Source organism: Hippichthys cyanospilos, chromosome 5, assembly GCF_059441005.1.
Source record: "Hippichthys cyanospilos isolate Australia breed blue-spotted pipefish chromosome 5, RoL_Hcya_1.0, whole genome shotgun sequence".
Taxonomy (NCBI): Eukaryota; Metazoa; Chordata; class Actinopteri; order Syngnathiformes; family Syngnathidae; genus Hippichthys; species Hippichthys cyanospilos.
In genome coordinates this window covers 2,793,860-2,814,506 of record NC_142373.1, presented here as the reverse complement: position 1 = coordinate 2,814,506, position 20,647 = coordinate 2,793,860, and the positions used below count along the sequence as shown (strand labels likewise).

The window sequence follows — 20,647 nt, the reverse complement described above, 5'->3', positions numbered from 1 at the left end:
ATGTAACCAGGAAGCCTCGCCTTTCGGCCCAGCTCTCTCTTCACTACGACAGACCGACAGACACTGCACCGATCTACCTGTCGATCTCCCATTCCATCCTACCCTCACTCGTGAACAAGACCCCAAGATACATGAAATCCTCCACTTGGGGCAGAGAGGACTTTCCTCCCTTTTCCGACTGAGGACCATAGTGGAGGTGCTGATTTACATCCCAGCCACTTCACAATCGGCTGCAAACTGCTCTAGTGAGAGTTGGGGATCACGGCCTGAAGAAGCCAAAAGTACCACATCATCTGCAGAAAGCAGAGATAAAATGCTGATACCCCCAAACTGGATTCTGTCCATAAAGGTAATGAACAGAATCGGTGACTAAGGGCAGCGGAGTCCAGGCTGGCAAACAGCTACTACCCAGAGACCACTCCATCTACTCCATAATATTTTGCACTATCATCCTCATATGTACAGTTATAGATTCGTCCACGCCATCTACTCCATAATATGTTCAGAATGTGAGCTTATTCTTTTTTTAGTGCTTCATTTTCACTGCTCTTGTGGCCCTATTACTGTTTTTTTTATTGCCTACTTTATTATTATGTCTATTGCGTGGAATGAACGTCTGCTCAGCGAAGTGAACAGAATAAGAATTTTGTTGTGTAGTGGTAAATGGACTTTCACTTATATAGCGCTTTTCTACCTTGGGTACTCAAAGCTCTAACTAGTCATTTAGCTACTGATGCATCCGGAGACATTGGGGGTTCAGTGTCTTGCTCAAGGACACTTTGACATGGTCTTGCAGGACGGGGAATCGAACCCACAGCCTCTCAGCTGTGAGACGACCACTCTACCACCGAGCCATGCCGTATGTAGTGTTACTATGCATATGACAATAAAACTCTTGAATCTTGGAATTCATATAGTCCCAACAATATCATTTTAAATTTTGTCATAAAATGATATAAGGGAAATTCAGTCGCAAGAAATGATCTTTAATGAACTTTTTTTGGATATACGTGACAGAGCATCTCATTTTTTATCACATATTCAGCAAGACAGCCATTTGTAATGTCTGTTTCTCAAGTTCCGTGTGGGATTATTGAAGGCTGAAATGCCAATATTTTAGGCAGTTATAAATGACATGGCATGATGTTGAACGGTAGCTGTAGCTCACACGACTATTTCACATACTGCTTAGCATCACTTAGGTAAGCGAGTGAGCAAATGTTAATCTCAGAGGCAAACATTTTGCCATGTTTCATGTACCGTGTCAGCAAATTGTCACGTGATATTGTTTAATTTGAATAGTCGAATGGCTTCAACCTTAGTAGCTGTTATTTTCGAACGGTGAAAGTCATGTGACGCAAGTCACAGATGAGGCAAAAAAGACTAGCGATAATAAATACCTGTAGAAGTGCATTAAATACAAATACTGAGTAAAGTCACATTTCTTCCAACCAAAAATACTCAAGTTGGCATCAAACTGTGTGTTGTAATCATTATTTACTGTCATAATCATTATTTACGGACTTTATTTGTTAACTGAAAAAAAATCAAGCCTAGACATCTTTTTTTTTTCACTCTATTGTTGTTACAGCAGGCATGTGATTAGATGACAATACATGAAATGTCACAGGTGCTGTATGTACATTCAATGTGGTTATAGTGCTCTACAACATTGCTTGAGCAGTAACATGTGACACTTTTGTAAACACACAATTGTCGCTTCTTCACATACACACTCACAAGAACCACACTGTTTATGTACAGTTTCAGTGTTTTTGATTAGTCAAAGTGAACTCAGCGAGTTTTTAAAGGGAAAGTAGGGGGTGAAAGCGACAAAGCCCCACCCCTTAGCGCATTGTTATTGGTATCAGGCAGAGTATTTTGCAAACAGTGGACAGAGATGGTTATTCCCCTGAAGTTAATTTGCTTCTTTATACATACAACTAATGGATAGCAAATTCATTGATAATAGAGACCTTTTTCATTTTAAAAATTCAACAGTTAACATGTTCAGATTTTTGTAGTCCTCGGTGAGGTTGATTATATTTGTGTTGAATCAAAATGAAATATTTAAAAATATTTGGGTATTTTTTGCAAAACAACAAAAAGCATTTTTGCCCGTTTTCTGACATGTTTATGGACCAAACCAGTCACTAAATTTGCGCCGAATAGATCGGCCAGATCGTGATCGGACGATATTTACCATTTTATGCAAGATGGGTGCTATGATGACTTGATGATATATTATAGGAAGGTTTTGAGAGGCAACTTTATGCCTTTATTGGCACTAATGGGGCAGTTCATTGTATAAGGTTTGAAAAAAATGTTTGTGGTACCACCAGTTCCTTTTTTGCATAATTTACTGGGTGCTGTAACGTAATTTAAATACAATTTAGTAATTACGGTAAGTTGTAGCATTCATTGTTTCTGTCTCAATTTCTTTTTGTTTTACCTGACTAAACCTTCCGGTTTTGTCTGCTTAGTTCTTGAATACCTTCCAGAGGCCTTTAATATTTTCACATTCATTTCTAGCACTTTTGGGCCCAGCACAATTATTTAACTATGCCAAAAATTGGACTGTATACATCTTATATGCATATTTTTGTTGGTTGCCTATAAGCAGTATACATGTACAGTATATGCAGTACATAAAAACTGTAATTCCCCAAATATGACACACTTTTTTCCCAAAATGAAGGTCAAAAATATGTGTGCGTCCTATAAACGGTGACTTAAACGTCATTATTATTTTTATTTTTTTTTATTCGTCACCATTCAAGGAAGATTGATCCTTCAGCCACATAAGCTGAGTTTTAACTCATGGATGTGCGTTTTTATACTGGCCAAAATTTTATTTCAAATAATTACCATAATGGGACGAACTGGTGGGCAGAAGTCAGTTGGCTGTTAGCATCAGGTGCTTGTTGCAATTAACAGTAGCTCATCTGTGGCTGTTACGGCATTATTTTCAATGAAAGAAGTGTCAGACTAAACCAACGTTCAACTCCGTCCTTGTTCACACATTGGAATATTACTAAAAGTGAGAGGAAAAAGTTATGATGAGTCCAGCTGATTGAGTGACGAGTGCGCCGGTTAGAGAACACGGAAATCCATTTGACTTTTTATTAATTGCAATCTTTTGGGATATACAAACAATCATAAACTTGGCGAATTGTGGAAGCTGTCCAACCTCCGGTATTTATGGTAAAATGAATTCAAACTGCGTCATGAGGAAAAGGAAAAACAACAGCTTTGAGTGCATTCAACATTACACTGGTGAGGCCTTCACTGAGTGCTCATAATGTGGGAAATCTAAAATAAACGCGCAACAAATTTATAATTTATGGATATGAACACAAGAAAATATAAAGAGTTTACAAAAGATGAGACTCGTTTTGTTTTGCAACAGTTTTGACATTGTGCCAAAGTGTTGGTGCGCCTTATACACACTAACATCGAAAATTTCACCCCAAAATTAAGTTTGCGTCTTATACACAGGTGTGTATTTGGGAAATTACGGCAAGTTATTGAAAGAGACATATTCCCTCGTCTTTTGATCGGATTGAGGCTGGGCTATCGGTTATTTTGCAGCCAGGCTGACCCCAGAAATCCTGATCAAATAAGTATACCAGCATCCAAATTATAATTAGCTTTCTACATTTTTAGCACAATTTGGAAGAACATGGTGGAAATTAAAACACATTTATGAATTGTTTCTGCGACGAATTGCCTAAAATGATCATAAATATATTTTTAATATTGTGACAATTAGGAATGCTGTAAATAAAAGAGGCATGTGGCATGGGCATATTTGCAATGAGACACACTTCCTTTACATCTGATCATTCGTTTCATTTACAACTGTCCTGAATGTTCAAATTACTTTGGAAGATTGCTTGATGACATTTTGATTCATGATAATTCCTACATTAGAAGAAATGGTGTAGAATTCCAAACAGCTGTCCTGTACATAGTTACATCCGTGACTTCCCATCAGTCACACTTATAAACTTTGTAAGGGGAGATCATTTGATCATTCTGACATTTTAAAAATGTTTTAAAAGTGGATGTTAATTTGACTGAGGGGAAAACCTCTCAATGCACTGATGGCGGTGATCCACACAGGATATATTAAACACACTTGTATGCACAGTACATGTGATCTAGTCCTACATTCCCGATATATACAAATACTATGTCTCGTACAATTTGACACATTTTTGACATACTCATATTTTGACAGATATGACACACGCAGCAAGAGGTCACTGCTCATAATCAGGCTTCGTGTTTCGTGGGTGGTGAATTCTGCCCTTCCCGAAATAGCAGGATGCATTTAGAAAGGGGGGCCTGCAATTTTAGCTTTGGTACATAAAAACCCGCAGGAGTGTGGCTGTTAGTCCCCGAGAGGATGTACAGTAATTAGACTACTTCAATGTCAACTTTCAAATTTAAAGCCTTCTCATCAAAGTGGGTCTGAATGTACATTCAGCAGGATGCAAAAATCTTGACATGTTTGCTCCCATTCTGGGCGTCCTGCTGCCATCCAGCCCCTGACAAAAAGGGTCAATAATGGATGAAGCTGCTTCTCTCTGCGAATCCAGAGTTCATACAAGTCGCTGCTGATTTATTTATCACGTGTTTGACGCGTTTGACATTGTTCTGAGCAGGCCTCGTATGCTAACTTCCTGTTGTCGTCCTCGCAGCACTTCCTTTGCAGTGGTTTTTGGATTTGGAAGGCCTTTGGCATGCCTTGGCAGTTGAATGGATGGATCCAAGGGGAAGTTCTGCACCTGGTAGAGCTGCCTGTACAGTATGGTGTGTTGTGTGTTTTAGTTTTTATTTTATAGCGAGTCAACTCTGGATGCTTGCACGTGAGCGATTCTAGTCCCGACTGCGGGTGCGCTTCTTGAAAAAAAAGAAGGGTGTCTTCTGCGGGGGACCCAGCAACATGGGAACCTGGTTCTTGTGGGTGATTCTGATCTGGAAAATCAAAGAACATAATCAAGATCATATTTATGGCTTGTGTGTTTTAGATTTTCCAATATTGTCAACTTTGTTCAAAAGTACCACTGACTTGTACCCTTTTGATCCAAGAAAAGCAAGAAAAGTGTCTTTTGACCAAAAGGTATTGTATTGTGGTTACTGGTTCCGGCACACTGAAAGTGTGCCTCCTGGTACAGTGGTACTTCAACTTACGAAATTAATTTGTTCTGTAAGTTATTTAGTAAGTGAATCTTTCATAAGTAGAGCCGCTTTTTATGTGTAAATAGCCTAATCCGTTCCAAGCCCCCCAAAATGCCTTTAAATGAATATTTAATTTTATTATGAAAAAAAATACATATTAGAATTACATAAAAATTAAAAATTATCATGTAAAGAATAATAAAAAAAACACACACTTAACCTTTTTAAATGAATCATATTAATTGTAGATGTTGAATACAGTTCACTTGTTTGCCTTGGGATGGTGCTAATGTGTTGGTTATGAGTGCAGAGAGCGAGAGACACCTTTTTAGGATGTTAAGTTTGCACATTTTTAGTTTACATTTCTAGTGATTGAGGAATCATTTACAAGTACACAGGAGCATTAATATTTTTTTATTATTATTTTGAGTATGTAAATTTACTTTAGTTTGGGTTCATGCAAAGTGCTTCCTGTGTGATGTCACTTCTATAGGATTTCATTTCCACCTGTCACTAACGACAGGTGTTATTTGTGTTTATCAATCAGCTCCCTAAGTCACTCGGCTCTTGTGCTGGTGTATCTTGTTGTCAACGTTAGTTCCTGTTCATTTTGTTGGATTACTGATGTTGTTGCTGCAATTTACGTTTCTAAGATAGTCATGTGGCCTACTGTGAGTGTTTAGTCAGGCCCACCAATATGTTTTTTTAATCCAATGTCGAGTTTTGGCAGGAGAAAAATATTATTAATTGGATGATCAATTTCAAAACGTGGGATGAAAATGTGAGTAGTCAGAGATAATCCATTGAGACATGGGGAGAACATGCAAACTCCACACAAGAAGGCCAGAGCCAGAATTGAAAGTATGGCCTCTGCACTGTGAGACAGAGGTGCTGACAACGGTTCAGCAATGCCATACTCATTTTTAAAATTGTAATGAATAAAACCACACTCGGGGCGGCTCGGTGGGGCAGTGGTTTGCATGTCTGCCTCACAGTTAAGGGACACGAGTTCAATTCCAGCTTTCTTATGTGGAGTTTTCATGGTCTCCCCAAGCCCGTGAGGCACTGCGGCTTCCTGGACACACTTGTCCTTAGGTGTGATTGGGTGCGCGAATGGTTGGTTGTCTGTGTGTGCCCTGCTATTGGCTGGCAACCATTTCAGGGTGAAATGGTGCCTAATGCCCAAAGTCAACTGGGATAGGCACCAGCAAGCCTGCAACCTTTGTGATGATAAGCGGCTATGGACAATGGATGGATGGATGGAAAACACAATGTATTTCAAGCGGACAGCAGGGGTCAAAGGTAAATAAGTATATCATAAAAACAAAACAAAATAAAAAAAGAAAAAGAAAAACACATTTCAGTTTACAGAATGCATGTGTTGTGCAATTAGTGAATTCATAAAGTCACTAATTCTTCTGATGTGTACATGGCACTAGTAGTTGAATAGTCATAGTGTCAATCATAGTTAACACAATTATGCTTAATTTATGTTCAACAACGTAATTTATAATTCATAATTTTATAATTTATGATTTATAAGTCAAGCCCCGGTTTTTAGTTTCCAAGTGTGTTTTTTTTTTTTTTTTAGCTACTTTGTATTTGAACATTGGGGAATTTTTTATCTGTTCATTTTACCTTTTTTGGTATTTTTGAAAATATATCTCATTACTTTCCTCGCTTGCTCGCCTTGAAACCTAGCCATTGTTGTGAGTCAGCTGTCTCAAATCAAAACCCTAAAATTTGCGTTGACTCGGCTCACAATCTAATATAAAAGGGCTGAGGTGAAATGTAGTTATCATCAAAACTAAATGGCCCTCTGAAGATAAGATAAGAATAATAAACCCGAATTGCTCAATTTCTATATTGTGACACTGAGAGTAACGTGTTCCTCGCCATTGAGTACTTGCTCATTTAAAAATAAATAAATAAATGAATAAAATTACTCAGCACTCACATAATACAAGAAAACGATATGGCTCTTCCGCCCCCACGAAGACCCGCTGTGGTAACATGAAAAATGTTTGACTGCATGAGGGAATACACAAAATAGCTGATGTTCTTCATTTTTTTTTTTTTAATTCAAACAGCGGTGTCTGCCTGCGTGTGCTATTGGACGGCATGACCGCGGTGGACGTAAAAGTCTGGGGGTGTGCAGGGAAATGTGACAACAAGCACAAGAGGAAGCAAATGAGTCAAGGCTAAAATATACCAAAAAATGGAACAGAAGATCAAGGATGAGCACATACCTAGGATGATTTATGCCATTTATTATCCATCTAAGCACTTCCACAGTTGGTCCAGGTTTAAGCATAAGTGACGCTTCAAGGCCACTGATTTGCCAGCTAACATCCTTGAATTTTTTTCATACAGCGTCATAAATAAGGCTACAGATGGAACCGGTGTATTTCTCTATTTTTATAGGCAAAAGAAAGTCAAGACGTTCCTGATGTAAAAATATTAGGGGACAACGCTTTGATAGCAATACTCCAATGGCCAGCCATACACGCTTTAATAAGAACTGATGTACTTTGATAAGAAACAGTTTATCCAATCAGGGAGCATCTAATTCAATAGGTACGGTGGCTATAAAAGGTCTACATCTCCCCCACTCGAATGCCAGCTTTATGCGATATAAAAAATGAAAGTAAGATCAATAAAAGAACATTCGAAATTCAATTAAAATAAAGAGTTAGAAACCACATTTTAGGTATATATGGAGATTACCAAAGACATTTTAAATGTTGATTAAACCTTTAAGCGCTAAAGTAGCAAACTTGCGCCAAGCAACATTTAAGCAGTATGCCTTTACCGCTAACCATTATCAAGCTACAACCTTTTTGAATGGTGATATGAAAGTATGTGGAAAGAAAAAAAAACTATTCTCCTGTGGAAAACACCATTTTTCTTTTCAATTTCATTGCACAAGTTATACAGGACACAAGTTACATTTGTGACTGCAAGATTTGATTCAGCCTTGTCTCTATTTTCTATACCCCCCCAAAAAAAACAAACAAACTGGGAATTAATACAGGGTGTGTAGAATTTTTAAATCGATAGCATGTAATTGTTTGAAACTTTTGCATGACCAAAAAATGAAAGGCCCACCATCATGACATCACTAAAGTGATAAATAGACGTGATCTGCAACAATGTATCACATAAAAAGAATTATTGGATTTCATGATAAAAGTTTCTCTGGTTCCAAAATAGGAAAAGCTACATTTATATAATAGAGGTATAATCTAATGCACAGATGTCAAAATCAAGGCTCGGAGGTTAGATCCGGCCCGCAACATAATTTTATGTGGCTTGCAAAATGCCAATTATAACTTCTAGTTTCTGGCTAAAATACCAAATTTGCTAACTGTCCTCAACATTTACAAATTTTGGTGGAAACAACAAGCATTTTTTGGTACCTATACCCACCCCTTTTGAACAGCTTTTTTTACGGCCTCTTATTTCAAAATATGCAAATGTGTGACGATCAAAATTTATTTGACCACAGTCCTAAAAACCCTCCAACAGAAACTATAACTATGATAAAACTAACTAACTAACTAACTAACTAACTAACTAACTAACTAACTAACTAACTAACTAACTAACTAACGAACTAACTAACTAACTAACTAACTAACTGTGGCCCATGATAAAAATGAGTTTGACACCTCAAATCTAATGCTACTCATTGTCTTAGTTTTGGAGTACATGGTACTTTTTCCAAGACGAAAAAGTACAGGTACGATATCTCATAAAAGTGAGTACATCTCTTGCGATTTTGTAAATAATCCATTGTAGATTTCCATGGGACAACACTGACATGATACTTTACTACAACGTAAGGTAGTCAGTGTGTATAGCAAGAATATTGTTGTAAACTGTCTCCTCAAAAGGACCTAATCCACAGCTAGGCATGGGCCGATTACTGGTTTGACGGTTTACCCTGGTTTTAAAAAGTCAATTTCAATTATGGATGTACGATTATGGAAAATAATGTGCGGTTGCGTTTTGATTTGCGCTTTATTCCAAGGTCCGTTTTGCATGTCCTTTTTCCACCAAACTCAAGTCAAGCATGATTGCTCTCACCGTGCAAGGCGGCTGCATCCAGGGCTCGCCGTCAATCTGCATGGGCAGCCTGCGTGATGTCCTGTACATATGAAGGTGGAGAAGTTATGAGGGGATGCAAAACAAATTTCAAGGGGGTCAAATCAGAAGCAAAATTGGTAGATTTACATATCGGAGTGGTGTGGAGTGACGGTCAACTGAAAAAACCTTCCAAACACTGAGGAGCTACAGTAACATTTCTCCATGGGTAACAAAAGCTGCTCTTCTAGTTCTTCCGTTATTGTCTTTCTCCTACATATTCTAGATATTGCTGATGCTTACCCAAAGGTTTGTAAATGTAATAGTCTTCAGTTTTCATAACATCTGATATCTGATATTTATCTAAAAAGGTGGTTCGTGAAAGTTTGATTTTTTTAATGTAAAATACATTAAAAAAATATTATCTACGATATGACCAACATTACCAACAGAATACTGCAGGGTTAAATAGCAGTTCAAACATGAAATCAACAATTTGACAGCATTCTGTCTCCCATTGTTTAATTGATAGATTAATTTAGTGAACATTGCACACACTGCACATAAATACATAAATACAAAATCCTACACAAGAGTTAAGGCTTCACCAAACCTAACATGCATATTTTAGGAAGGTGGGAAGAAGCTGTCGTAGTGGGCTAACATGCAAACTCAGCTTTGGAAGGCAGCGACAAACTCAGAACCTTTCTACAATGAGAGAAGTTTATGAGCACACACTACACATGCAAAGGCATATTTGAACAGAAAAATTCAAAGAATATTCTTCTCTGTTTTTTTCCAACATAGTTTGGTCGAGGAACAGCCATGTAAAGCAGGATGAGACAAAATGTCTTCAGCTGCTAACTTATACAGCGAAAAAAGGAGAAAAACATGGTGGACATATATAATTGATAGTGTGCAGATATGCAATTGTTTGGAAACCCTCCAATGTGAAAGTAAAGAAATAAATATTACACTAAAGTAATGCATTTTTGATTAGGATCAATCCAGTTGGAGGTTAAAGGCGGAGGCGGGCGGTGCCGGGGACGAGGCATGAGATAGGTGAAGTGCAATGAAGAAGTAGGTCGACCCAGACACTGGAAACAAGGAGTAGTAGTAACCTGATGGTGACATTGGTGCACTGAGCCAGGCGGCGGCCCGCGCTCTTCAGCCCCGTGTAGATTTGACCCATCTCGATGGCCCCCTCCAGGCCCACCACCTCCAGAAGCTGGTCACTGAAGTCTGCACGCACGACACACACTATTACTTAACACATTTTCTTTATAGATCTAGAGTCACGACACACACTATTACTTAACACATTTTCTTTATAGATCTAGAGTGATAACGGTAATCATATCTCAATCTAGAATAATGCACAATACAGCATTCACAGGGCATTAAATCGATCACAGCTGGACTGGTTTACTTTTCTGGTTGCTCTTGATTGATTGTCCTGATAATGAAATGACCTGGATGAAAGAGAATCTCCATAGCAGGAATCACCAACCGTTTTGAAAGTGAGAGTTGCTTCTTTGGTACTGAGTAATAAGGAAGGTCTACCAGTTTGATACACTTCTGAAATTTTGAATATGATCATAGTCCTAATGTTATTGTTATACTGTAGGTTAGTGAATGTTAATCCTAGTGCTGGGTATTACTTTTTAAATGTGTACTGCGAAACAGCCAAGGTGTATTGCAATACATATTGCGATTGATGGGCAATGTTTGGAAAAAAAAAAAATCTATGACGTACATGTTAACAATGAATTAAATAAAAATTAAGGAAATTATTAGAATAGACAAATTCTATTTCTTTTTCAGAAGCCACACATCATTGACATCTATGAGCACACATTAAACATTCTTTAAAAACAAACAAACATTTTTTTTCAAGAATGCCCTTGACTGTGTTACTGGGAAACTGTTAGTTAAGAATACTGTTTCAGATGGCACTGATGTGGCACGAATACAGAGGTAGCTCTTTGCCATGTATGTCCCTTTGTGTCTCTCAACACTTTGTACTCTTCTTTTTCTGCCATTTTTGCCCTTACAAAACACATCTGTGATGTAACTTGGATTGTCACATATTGGTGAAAAAAAATATGAAAAAGAACCCAGAAGGAATCTATTCTTATAGTACAGTGAAACCTCAATATGGTCACCTTTGTACAATTTTTTAATGATTATTATTACGAAAATTACTTAGCACATAAAGGAAACAAAATAAAATAAAACTTGAAATATCATAATTCCCATTTGACTTGAATGCAACATGAGATTCTACTGCTTGTTAATACGGCTACTTGGATATTACAGTATTGGGATTCTCGGGAACACGTACAGCCAAACATCATATCACAATACGCGTACCGCAATACATCCTTTCATCCTTTTATGTGAAGAAACCGGTCATTTTCATGATTTCTCACAATAATTAAGAAACAGCTGTGGTAAGTATGTAAATCAAGAGTAATGTGTAATGTAAAGGTAATGTATGTATAATTGTTTGTCAAATTACCAGAAAATCACAAAAATCCTTTTCTGCAGGCATTCTGTACATCCCTTCAGATCAATGAATTCAAAGATCAGATTAACTACAGCATTGTTCCCTGTTCGGGTAAGTGTTCCAATCATTTATAGTATATATTAGAGAAATACATCAAACTGACCAAATTATCAAGATTAGAATGAAAAATAGTTGTTTGCATTTGGTTTTGAAACAACTTTCTTCAAAATTATGATAATTTTTCTACTTAGTAGCATGATCCTGACTGCCTTTGAATGATATATGCTGGATAATGTTTGTCACGGATTTTGACTACAACGGTCAGAATGAATTCCTGGTTTTGAAGTGATTTTCTACAAACTGTGAGAGATTAGATCAATAATCCTACTGATTTGGATTGATATCCAACAGTTCCGTGATTGAATTGAGAATGGAATGCTAAAAAAAAGTTGCACTTCTGATTCATTCTCTACTAGTGATATTTTTCATGACTCATTGTGTAAATCCAAATTTAGTTTCTTTGGTGATGTTTCATCAAACCCTTCAAGAACCCTAAGGTTTTCGTTGATGTCCAACCTATGATATTTTGAGGAGGAAGACAGACTGGCTCCACATCAGTGCTGTGCTTTAAAAAAAAAAAAAACTCTTCTATTAGAACTTCAAAATAAAAAAAATGGTGGTTTGTTCAACTTATGAGCAAGAACCGAGATGATACTTAAAGGGGCAAATGACTGAAATCATCTAGGACAAGAGCAGTAGGTGTCCTAATTAGATGCAAATGAGTATTATTATCAATGCAAAACATTTGCATATGTTATCATATACCAAATAGAAATACCTAACACAAACACTATACCATTATAACATGCTGAAGATGAAGACTAACATTAGCAAGCATGTTATCTACAGTCACAAATTGGGCCAACAAACGACCCAATTTGGGACATATTAGCATTAATGAAAACATTCCTATGAAGAAAACACAACCCACAGACACTTGGTCCAGATCTCACAAAGAGAAGGAACAACACTTGCGCACCAACAGCAACTGCTCCACACCGTCCTTCCCCCACCACAAAATGCACTGTCGACAGCAGCCAGAGGCAGTGCCAAAAAATAGACTAAGCCAAATAAGGAACAAATCTGTAACTGTTAAAAGCTAAACTCAGTTTCAAAACACCCAAATTATTTCATGGACCCCCTGCAGTCAGGCCCCAATTTGAGAACCACCGGTGAAAAGGATGTTGACACGTAAACTCAGGAACCTTTCAAAAAAACATTATCAGTTAAGAGAATTCATTGCTGCGTCTAAATATACAAGTAAAAAATCTTACCGTGCAAAGCCAAAGCCAAATAGTTACACTCAGAAATGCCACTGACTTCTCTGAGCCTGAGCTCATCTGAGATGTTATCGAATGAGTCCGATTTTTTTTCAGATTTTCTTTTTTCTTAGAAAGTTGCAATAGAGGTTTACAGTTTAAAGTTGTCATTTCACCAGTTTGCACTTACAAACCTTTATTATTGTCCCTAAAATAAATAAACAAATAAAAACAAAAAAAAACAACAAAAACAAAACAAAACTTGGGAGCACACTAATAAGATTCCACCAAGATATAAACGAAAAGAGAGCAGGTCACCACTGTATCATCATTGGAAATCTCTAATAGTGTTTGGAACTTGGCATAAGTGAAATTACGATAGTAATTAAGACCCTAAACAGTTGAGCAGTGGTCCTCACTTCCCTCATGCTTATTGAGTGTAGTTAAAAGGAAAATTGATTGAAGACCAAATAACAATTTATACTTAATTATGAATGACCAACTTTTCTTACTTTTTGACATCATCATTATTATTTTTCTTTTGTCTACCTAAATATAAACTGAGATTTTAGAGCTCTCTTTCACCTATCAGTGGTCACTGAGATGAAACGTTCAGAACCACAGAACACATATTTGTGTCAACCTGTTTTGTTCAAAAGTGATCAATTGGTAACACTGACTCTTTCAAGCTGTCAGTGACACAACGTGCAGTTATTTATTTCTATTCAACTGATTTTGAAAATTAATCCAACAACTGTCACCAAACAATATAGTGCATTCGAGTACTGCTAGCTAGCGGCTAATTAATGCGAGAGGCTGCGATAAATGCTGACATCAGGTGCCATACAATGCATCTTCAGCATAATTATGGTTTTCTTGTTTTTAGTGCCACAAATTTTAGAACAGCAGTGTTTATATCTGGAGTCGTGACTCCAGACTCACAAAGTCAGCAAGACTTTGCGTCCAGCAACAACTTCAAAATAAAAGCATGCTATGCTGTTCTTGTCGTATTTTTTGGTATGGTAAGGTTTTACTAACAACAGCCAGAACAAAACAGGCTAAGAATGTTTTTAGCGCTTATCCGAGATGGTGTCGAAAATGCTGCTCTAGACGCCTAGCTAGACCAACGTTTATTTTGAAAAACGGCATTTGGAACGGCGTTTGGAATCTACATCAGGCTTAAAAAGCGCTGGTCCTAAAGCATACAGCATACATGGCTATGATCTCATCCACTTGTCATCGGCATGGTGCCAGCAAAGCAAAGAAATATGGTGCGTGTTTGATACTCGAATTGGCCATGGACCCAAAGGGAAAAAAAGAAAGACTGCTTTCATTGCCAAGGCGGAAAGATTGCCTGCATGTTTGATTTGTAAGGAGAAGTTGTCAAATAACAAAACATCGAAAGAAGCTGTCCATTGATGTCCAAAAAGGGGCATAGACACATATTTAAGAACTAATGGGCTGCTTTTATGAAGGCATTTCTGATTTTTATCATTTTCTATTTGGAATGACACTTAAGGATATTATTGTGTCTTGTAGCTCGGGTACGAAGATGGCGTTCAAGTTTGTTGTTGGTTTTTTTTTTTTTACGATTCCTCAAAATAAAATAACAAAAACAGATGTTTATTATTGTATTTCTATAATTTCATTAGTGCAATGAAACATAATACATAAATATTTTAATGGGTGTTAAACTTAAAGCTTAATCATACAGCAGTCACACGGTGTGTCATTCCCTCCAGGATGCATGCACTGCAGGAAAAAATAAACATTTAATCATGAAGGCTCATTACAGAAGCCTACTTTGTCATTTCTGTGAGTAAGCTAATATAGCTATTATAGACAATTATGGCCTGCAAATAGTCACACAAATATTGGCAGAACATCCATCCATCCATTTTCTAGAGCCGTTTATCCTCACAAGGGTCCAATCCAATCCAATCCAACTTTATTTGGTAAGCCCTTTAAAACAGCCACAGCTGACCAAAGTGCTGTACAGAAAAACGCTAACCCAACCCTAAATCCTAACCTAACATAACCTAACCTAACCCTTGGAGCAATACTATATAACCCTAACACTAAAGGTTGGGGGAAGTTGACTTCAGGCACTACGTGGGGACACCCTGAACTGGTTGCCAGCCAATTGCAGGGCACACAGACCCAACCAACCTTTCACGCACCCAATCACATCTAAGGACAATTTAATATGTCCAATACACCTGCTATGCATGTTTTTGGAGTGTGGGAAAAAGCCAGAGTGCCCGGTGAGCAATACAACTCTGGCATATTTATGGCCCGAAACACAAACTTAAGAGTTTTACAAATGATTTGTGACATGAATTATGAACGATATATCTATTTCATTTGCACAGCCGGCGTGATAATTTGTGAGCTGCGACAGCGTAATCAACTCTCAGTGACAAACTTGTGACTTATTTCACTTTTTCACGTTAACTGTGCACACATGCAAAAAAGCCTTCTGTGCTTGCGGGGTTACAGTCCAAAGAGAATATAATCCATGTATTTTGTGCTGAGAGAAGGGCCTGCGGGTTCGCGCACAGACACGTCCAGACTGGCAGCCTGTTGTGACAGCAGTACAAACAACGTCAATAATTCCCTAACGTCGTTCGAGCTCATTGAGCTCATCCAGTCGTTGCCTTTGTGTGCTTAAATGCAAACAGGACATTGCTACATGTCTCGTTCATTGCTGCGTTGTAAATATTTACCTTTTTTAAGTAAATAGTTTAAAAACCTGTTCCTCAGTCTCACTTTTTTATGTCAATTTATTTTCTACAATCATACAGTATATTGTTAAACTCATAGGAACTGTACTACATAGTGATTTATTGTTTTGATTAAAATGGGGAAATTTAGTGGATTTTCTTTGGATTTTCTTGTTAATAAGCAGTTAATGACCAACCTTTTGTTTTTTTGCACAATAGAGGTCCAATGAAGTGAGTCAGTAAAGCAGCCCAGGAAAAACAATACATCAAGTTTTGTTCACTTCGTCTGACTAATGGATGATGAAATAGTTAAGTGTAAAAAAACTATAATGCAACAAATGCTCATACAATTGACCATTTAGTGTAACCTGTGTAATTAAATGGGACATAGCAGCACATGGAACATGAAATCATGCACAGCAAATCAAGATTTAAAGCTAACACTGCGAATGCATCACCAGCCAATGCAGAGAAAACATTCTTTGGAGCAACACTGTATAGCACTTTATGTAGCTATTTATTAACAAGTGGCAAAATGGCCCTCCTCTGGTGCTTCATTCAATTCATTTAGCACAAACAAATTTTTTTTCACTAAGTGGTGTTAAGTGTAGTAAGGCTGGATGGAAAATATTACCGTGAAGAAAATTTTGAAGTTGACTTCCTCCTTTAAAAACGCAATTAAATTACTGTAATTATCCAAATATAAAACACAATTTTTTCCCCCCAAAATTAAGGCCAAAAGTATGAATACGCATTTTTTTGTTTTATTTGACACCATTCGAGGAAGATTGATCTGTCAGCCTCATAAACTGCGTTTTGACGCAGAGATGTGCATTTTTATATCGGCAGTATTCTTACTTACAATAATTAATGGGACGAGCAAGAGGGCAGATGTCAGGTGGCTGTTAGCAGCAAGCGCCTGTTGCAGATAACAGCAGCTTGTGTTAGCTGAGATTGTTTAGGCCAGTGTTGGGAGTAATGTATTACAAAAGTAACGTAATTACTGTAATGCATTACTTTTTGCTGTAACGTGGTAATGTAACGCATTACACACAAAACATTAAAAATATTTTACTCGGTACAAATGACAGTAATGTGCGTTACAATGCATTAAAATATAAAATCTCCCCCAAAATCCTTCTAAATTGTTAATTTTAATTGAAGCAGTCGACAACGTGAATGCAGTTCATTAGGTTGCCTTGAGATAGCGCTGGTATATCGTTGGTATGCAGTGAACTTTGTTTAGATTGTTTTATTTACACTTTTCTATTTTACATTTACATCGATTTAGGCATCATTTCCAAGTCCACGGGAGTGCTAATATTTATTTTGAACACGTATGTTTACAGCGATTAATTTAAGGTCATTCCACTGGAGGTGTAATGAGCTATATTTAGAATGCAAAATCCACATTTCCAGGTATGTTGGTGAGAGTAATGTAAAAGTAATGCAATAGTAGTGTAATGCCTTAATAACCTAACTAATTACATTGGAATGCCAGTAATAACTAAAAAATAATGCATTGCAGTTTTGAAGTAACTTACCCAACACTTGTTATCGTGTTATTTTGAGAAAAAGAAACAAGCAGACTGAACCAACATCCAAGTCCATCCTTGACCACACACAGGAATATTACCAAAACGAAGAGAATCATTTAAAAGTTATGATGTCTCCAGCTGATTTAATAATGAGTGGCAAGCAGGCGAGTGCTTTAGTTTGGTATTGCATTTGACTCATTAACTCATTAACATTTGACTTATTGTGTTCTTTTGGCATATAGACACAATCATAAACTTGGTGAAACAGATGTTGCGCAACTTTGGTTAGTTATGGTAAAATGGACTCAAGCCATGTCACAGAGAGTATTTGTATTTGAGGATTTCCACCCTTTTGACTGGTACTATGTTTCAGAGTCTTTTTAAATGTAAATTTAATTTAATATTTTACCCTTTATTTTTTAAACAGGTGTCTGTAATCAAACCTGCAAAAGTGTGAGTTCTTCCCTCTTGAATATATCTGCATAGACCCGCAGGAATTTGAGTGCACAAAACAAACACAATATGCAAGAGTTGGCTGCCGTGTTTGAAATGTTTAACATTCATATACTATTGTTTGCTCATGTTGTGTTTATTATAATCCCCCCTCCCATCTTGAGTGCACGCCTACATGCACTTGCACTCCTCTGCTTCCTACCAGCGCCAAACATGGGCACACCGACCTGCCCTTGCCCCGTTGCGTTGAGGCACGATGGCAGAGTAGCCCCACTGCGCTCCGTGTTCTCACATTGGCTGCGCTTTGGAAGCGGCCATCAAACAGCGTCAGCGAGGTAGTGCTAAGAATAGACGAGAACAGCCTCTTACATAATGTCAGCATGCAGCAATGCATCCTGGGATGGGATGGCATTTGCTTTGCCAAGTCACTGAGAATTGGCTGGTCTTTCTTTTGTCTAAACCCAGACTAATGCCAGTGAATCGTTCTTTATACGAAACATATAGGGTATAATGTACTGCATTATACAGTGCATCCGGATAGTATTCACAGCGCTTTGGTTTTTCCACAGTCCTGTTACAGCATCATTCCAAACTGTAGTATCAATTTTTTGCCTAACATTTTTTCACACAACACCCAATTTATGTGAAAAATGTTTTTAATGACATTTTTATTATGAACAGTATTCACATTTCTTTAATTAAGCGTTCACAGCCTTTGCTTAATACTTTGTTGATCCACCTTAGGTAGCATTTAACTAATATTTGTTTTTAATATGATACCACAAGCTTAGAACACCTATCTTTAAGAGGTTCTGTCCATTAATCTTTGCAGTAATTCTTAAACACCTTCAGGTTGGATGGGAGACGGCTGTGCATTGACATTTTCATGTCTCTCCACAGATATTCAATCAGATTCAAGTCTGGGCTCTGGCTGGGCCCCTCCAGGACATTCACAGTGATTCTGTTGCCAATCCTTTTAGATATTGGCTGCGTGCTTTGGGTCGTTATCCTGCTGAAAAATGAATCTTTGCCCCAGTTTGAGGTCAGGAGCGTTCTGGAGCAGGTTTTCATCCGGGGTACTTCCATATATTGCTGCATTCATTTTTTCTCCCATCCTGTCTAGTATGCCAGTTCCTTCTGCTGAAAAACATCCCCATAGCGTGACACTGCCACCACCATTATTCACTAGAGGGATGGTATTGGCCTGGTGATGAGCGGTGCCTGGTTTCTTCTAAGCATGATGCCTGGCATTCACAGCAAAGAGGTCAATCTTTGTTTCATCAGACAACATAATTTTGTTTCTTGTGGTCTGAGAGTCATTCAGGTGCCTTCTAGATGATTTCAGATGGGCTGCCATGTTCCTCTTACTGAAGAGTGGGTTTGCACTATCAACATTATAGAGACAACTGTGTGCCTTTCCAAATCATTTTCAAATCATATCCAATCAACTGATTTTACTGGCAGACTCTTTAAAAACATCTCAAGGATGGAAAAAGGATGCACCTGAACTCAATTTCGAACTTCATGGCCAAGACTATGAATACTGTAAAGTATTCACTGTGAAGTAAATGTGATTTCATTGTTTTCTTAGATTTTACTTTTTTTTTTTTTTTAACAAATTAGAACATGTAAAAATAAAATAAACTTTTTTTTCAAATTGCCATAGTAAGGTTATTATTGTGCACAGAATGTTGCGATAAGAGATTAATTTATTGCAATTGGGAATGAGGCTACAAAATGACAAAATGTGGAAAAAAAGTGCTGTGAATTCTTTCTTTACAGATGCATTATATATGACATTTTTTTGCACTTTTAAGGGGTTAAACAAAAGTTTCATAAAAATTCTTAAAACCATGACGCTGGAACAACAACATTCAAGTAAGAGTTAATGCAAGCATGTCCAAACCCAGTCCTCGAGGGCCGCCTATCGGGCATGTTTTGGAGGTTTCTGTCTTCCCACCACACCTGATTCAAATGATCAGCTCATCAGCAAGCTCAGCTGAAGCCTGACAACAAACCTGATCATTTGAATCAGCTGCACTGAATGACGGAAACATCAAAATCATGCAGGATAGGTGGCCCTCGAGGACTGGGTTTGGACATGCCTGAGTTGATGTTTCAAATTAGGGTTTTAGGTTTGAGGGCAGATCCTTGTTTAGGATTTGAAACAAGGATTCAGGATAGAAATTAGGATTCCAAGCAGATTTAAAAATTCAGTTTATAGTGTCCTTTCAATCCAAGGTTGTAAACTGGAATTCGGCTTCAAATTAAGGTCCAAGTTTCAGGTCTTACTATAGCGTTTCAAATCTGGAACAAGCTATCAAGACAAGGCTTATAGCATGGTTGTCCAATTCTTGTCTTCAAGGACCACTACCCTGCATGTTTGAGATGTTTTCCTAATTCAGCGCAACTGATTAAAATGATCAAGATTGTTACTTGGCTTCTGCAGACCTTGCTGATTATTTGAGCATTTGAATCAGTTCTTTTGGAAGAAGGAAACATCTAAACCATGCAATAGTAACCCTTAAGGACTGGAATTGGACATTGCTTGTTTCAAATGAGCATTTTAAGCAAGGGCTAGTCTGAGTTTTAGGACAAACGATTAAGAAGTGGTGTTTACTGTATGTTCTTTTCAGTTTTTGAGTCCTGCTGGAGCAGTATATTGCAGAATGTTACCATTTTCTCCATGAGACAGGACAATCCTTTTGACTAAAAGACCGATGAACAAACTGAAAATTCTTCACTTTTGTTATAGATTAAATGCAGTGTTGGGCTCTGGGGGCAGCAAGGGCCTCTCTTCTTGCCTAAACATACTCAGGAAAACATGTTTAT

The 20,647-nt window shown here is 37.6% G+C and overlaps 1 protein-coding gene across 2 annotated transcripts in view; it reads right to left on the bottom strand.

Annotated features, from left to right (window-relative positions):
* Window positions 1-1,063: 1,063 nt before the first annotated feature.
* Window positions 1,064-20,647, bottom strand: part of LOC148423159 (diacylglycerol kinase beta-like) — a 103,300-nt gene continuing 83,716 nt past the window's right edge. For both annotated transcript variants that reach the window (XM_088415652.1, XM_088415653.1), the window contains 3 exons: window positions 10,395-10,515; window positions 9,277-9,337; window positions 1,064-4,983 (listed from right to left, as the gene is read on the bottom strand). In XM_088415652.1, coding sequence (XP_088271778.1) covers window positions 4,885-4,983; window positions 9,277-9,337; window positions 10,395-10,515 — 281 coding nt within the window. In that variant the 3' untranslated portion in view covers window positions 1,064-4,884. The remainder of the gene's footprint in view (window positions 4,984-9,276; window positions 9,338-10,394; window positions 10,516-20,647) is intronic.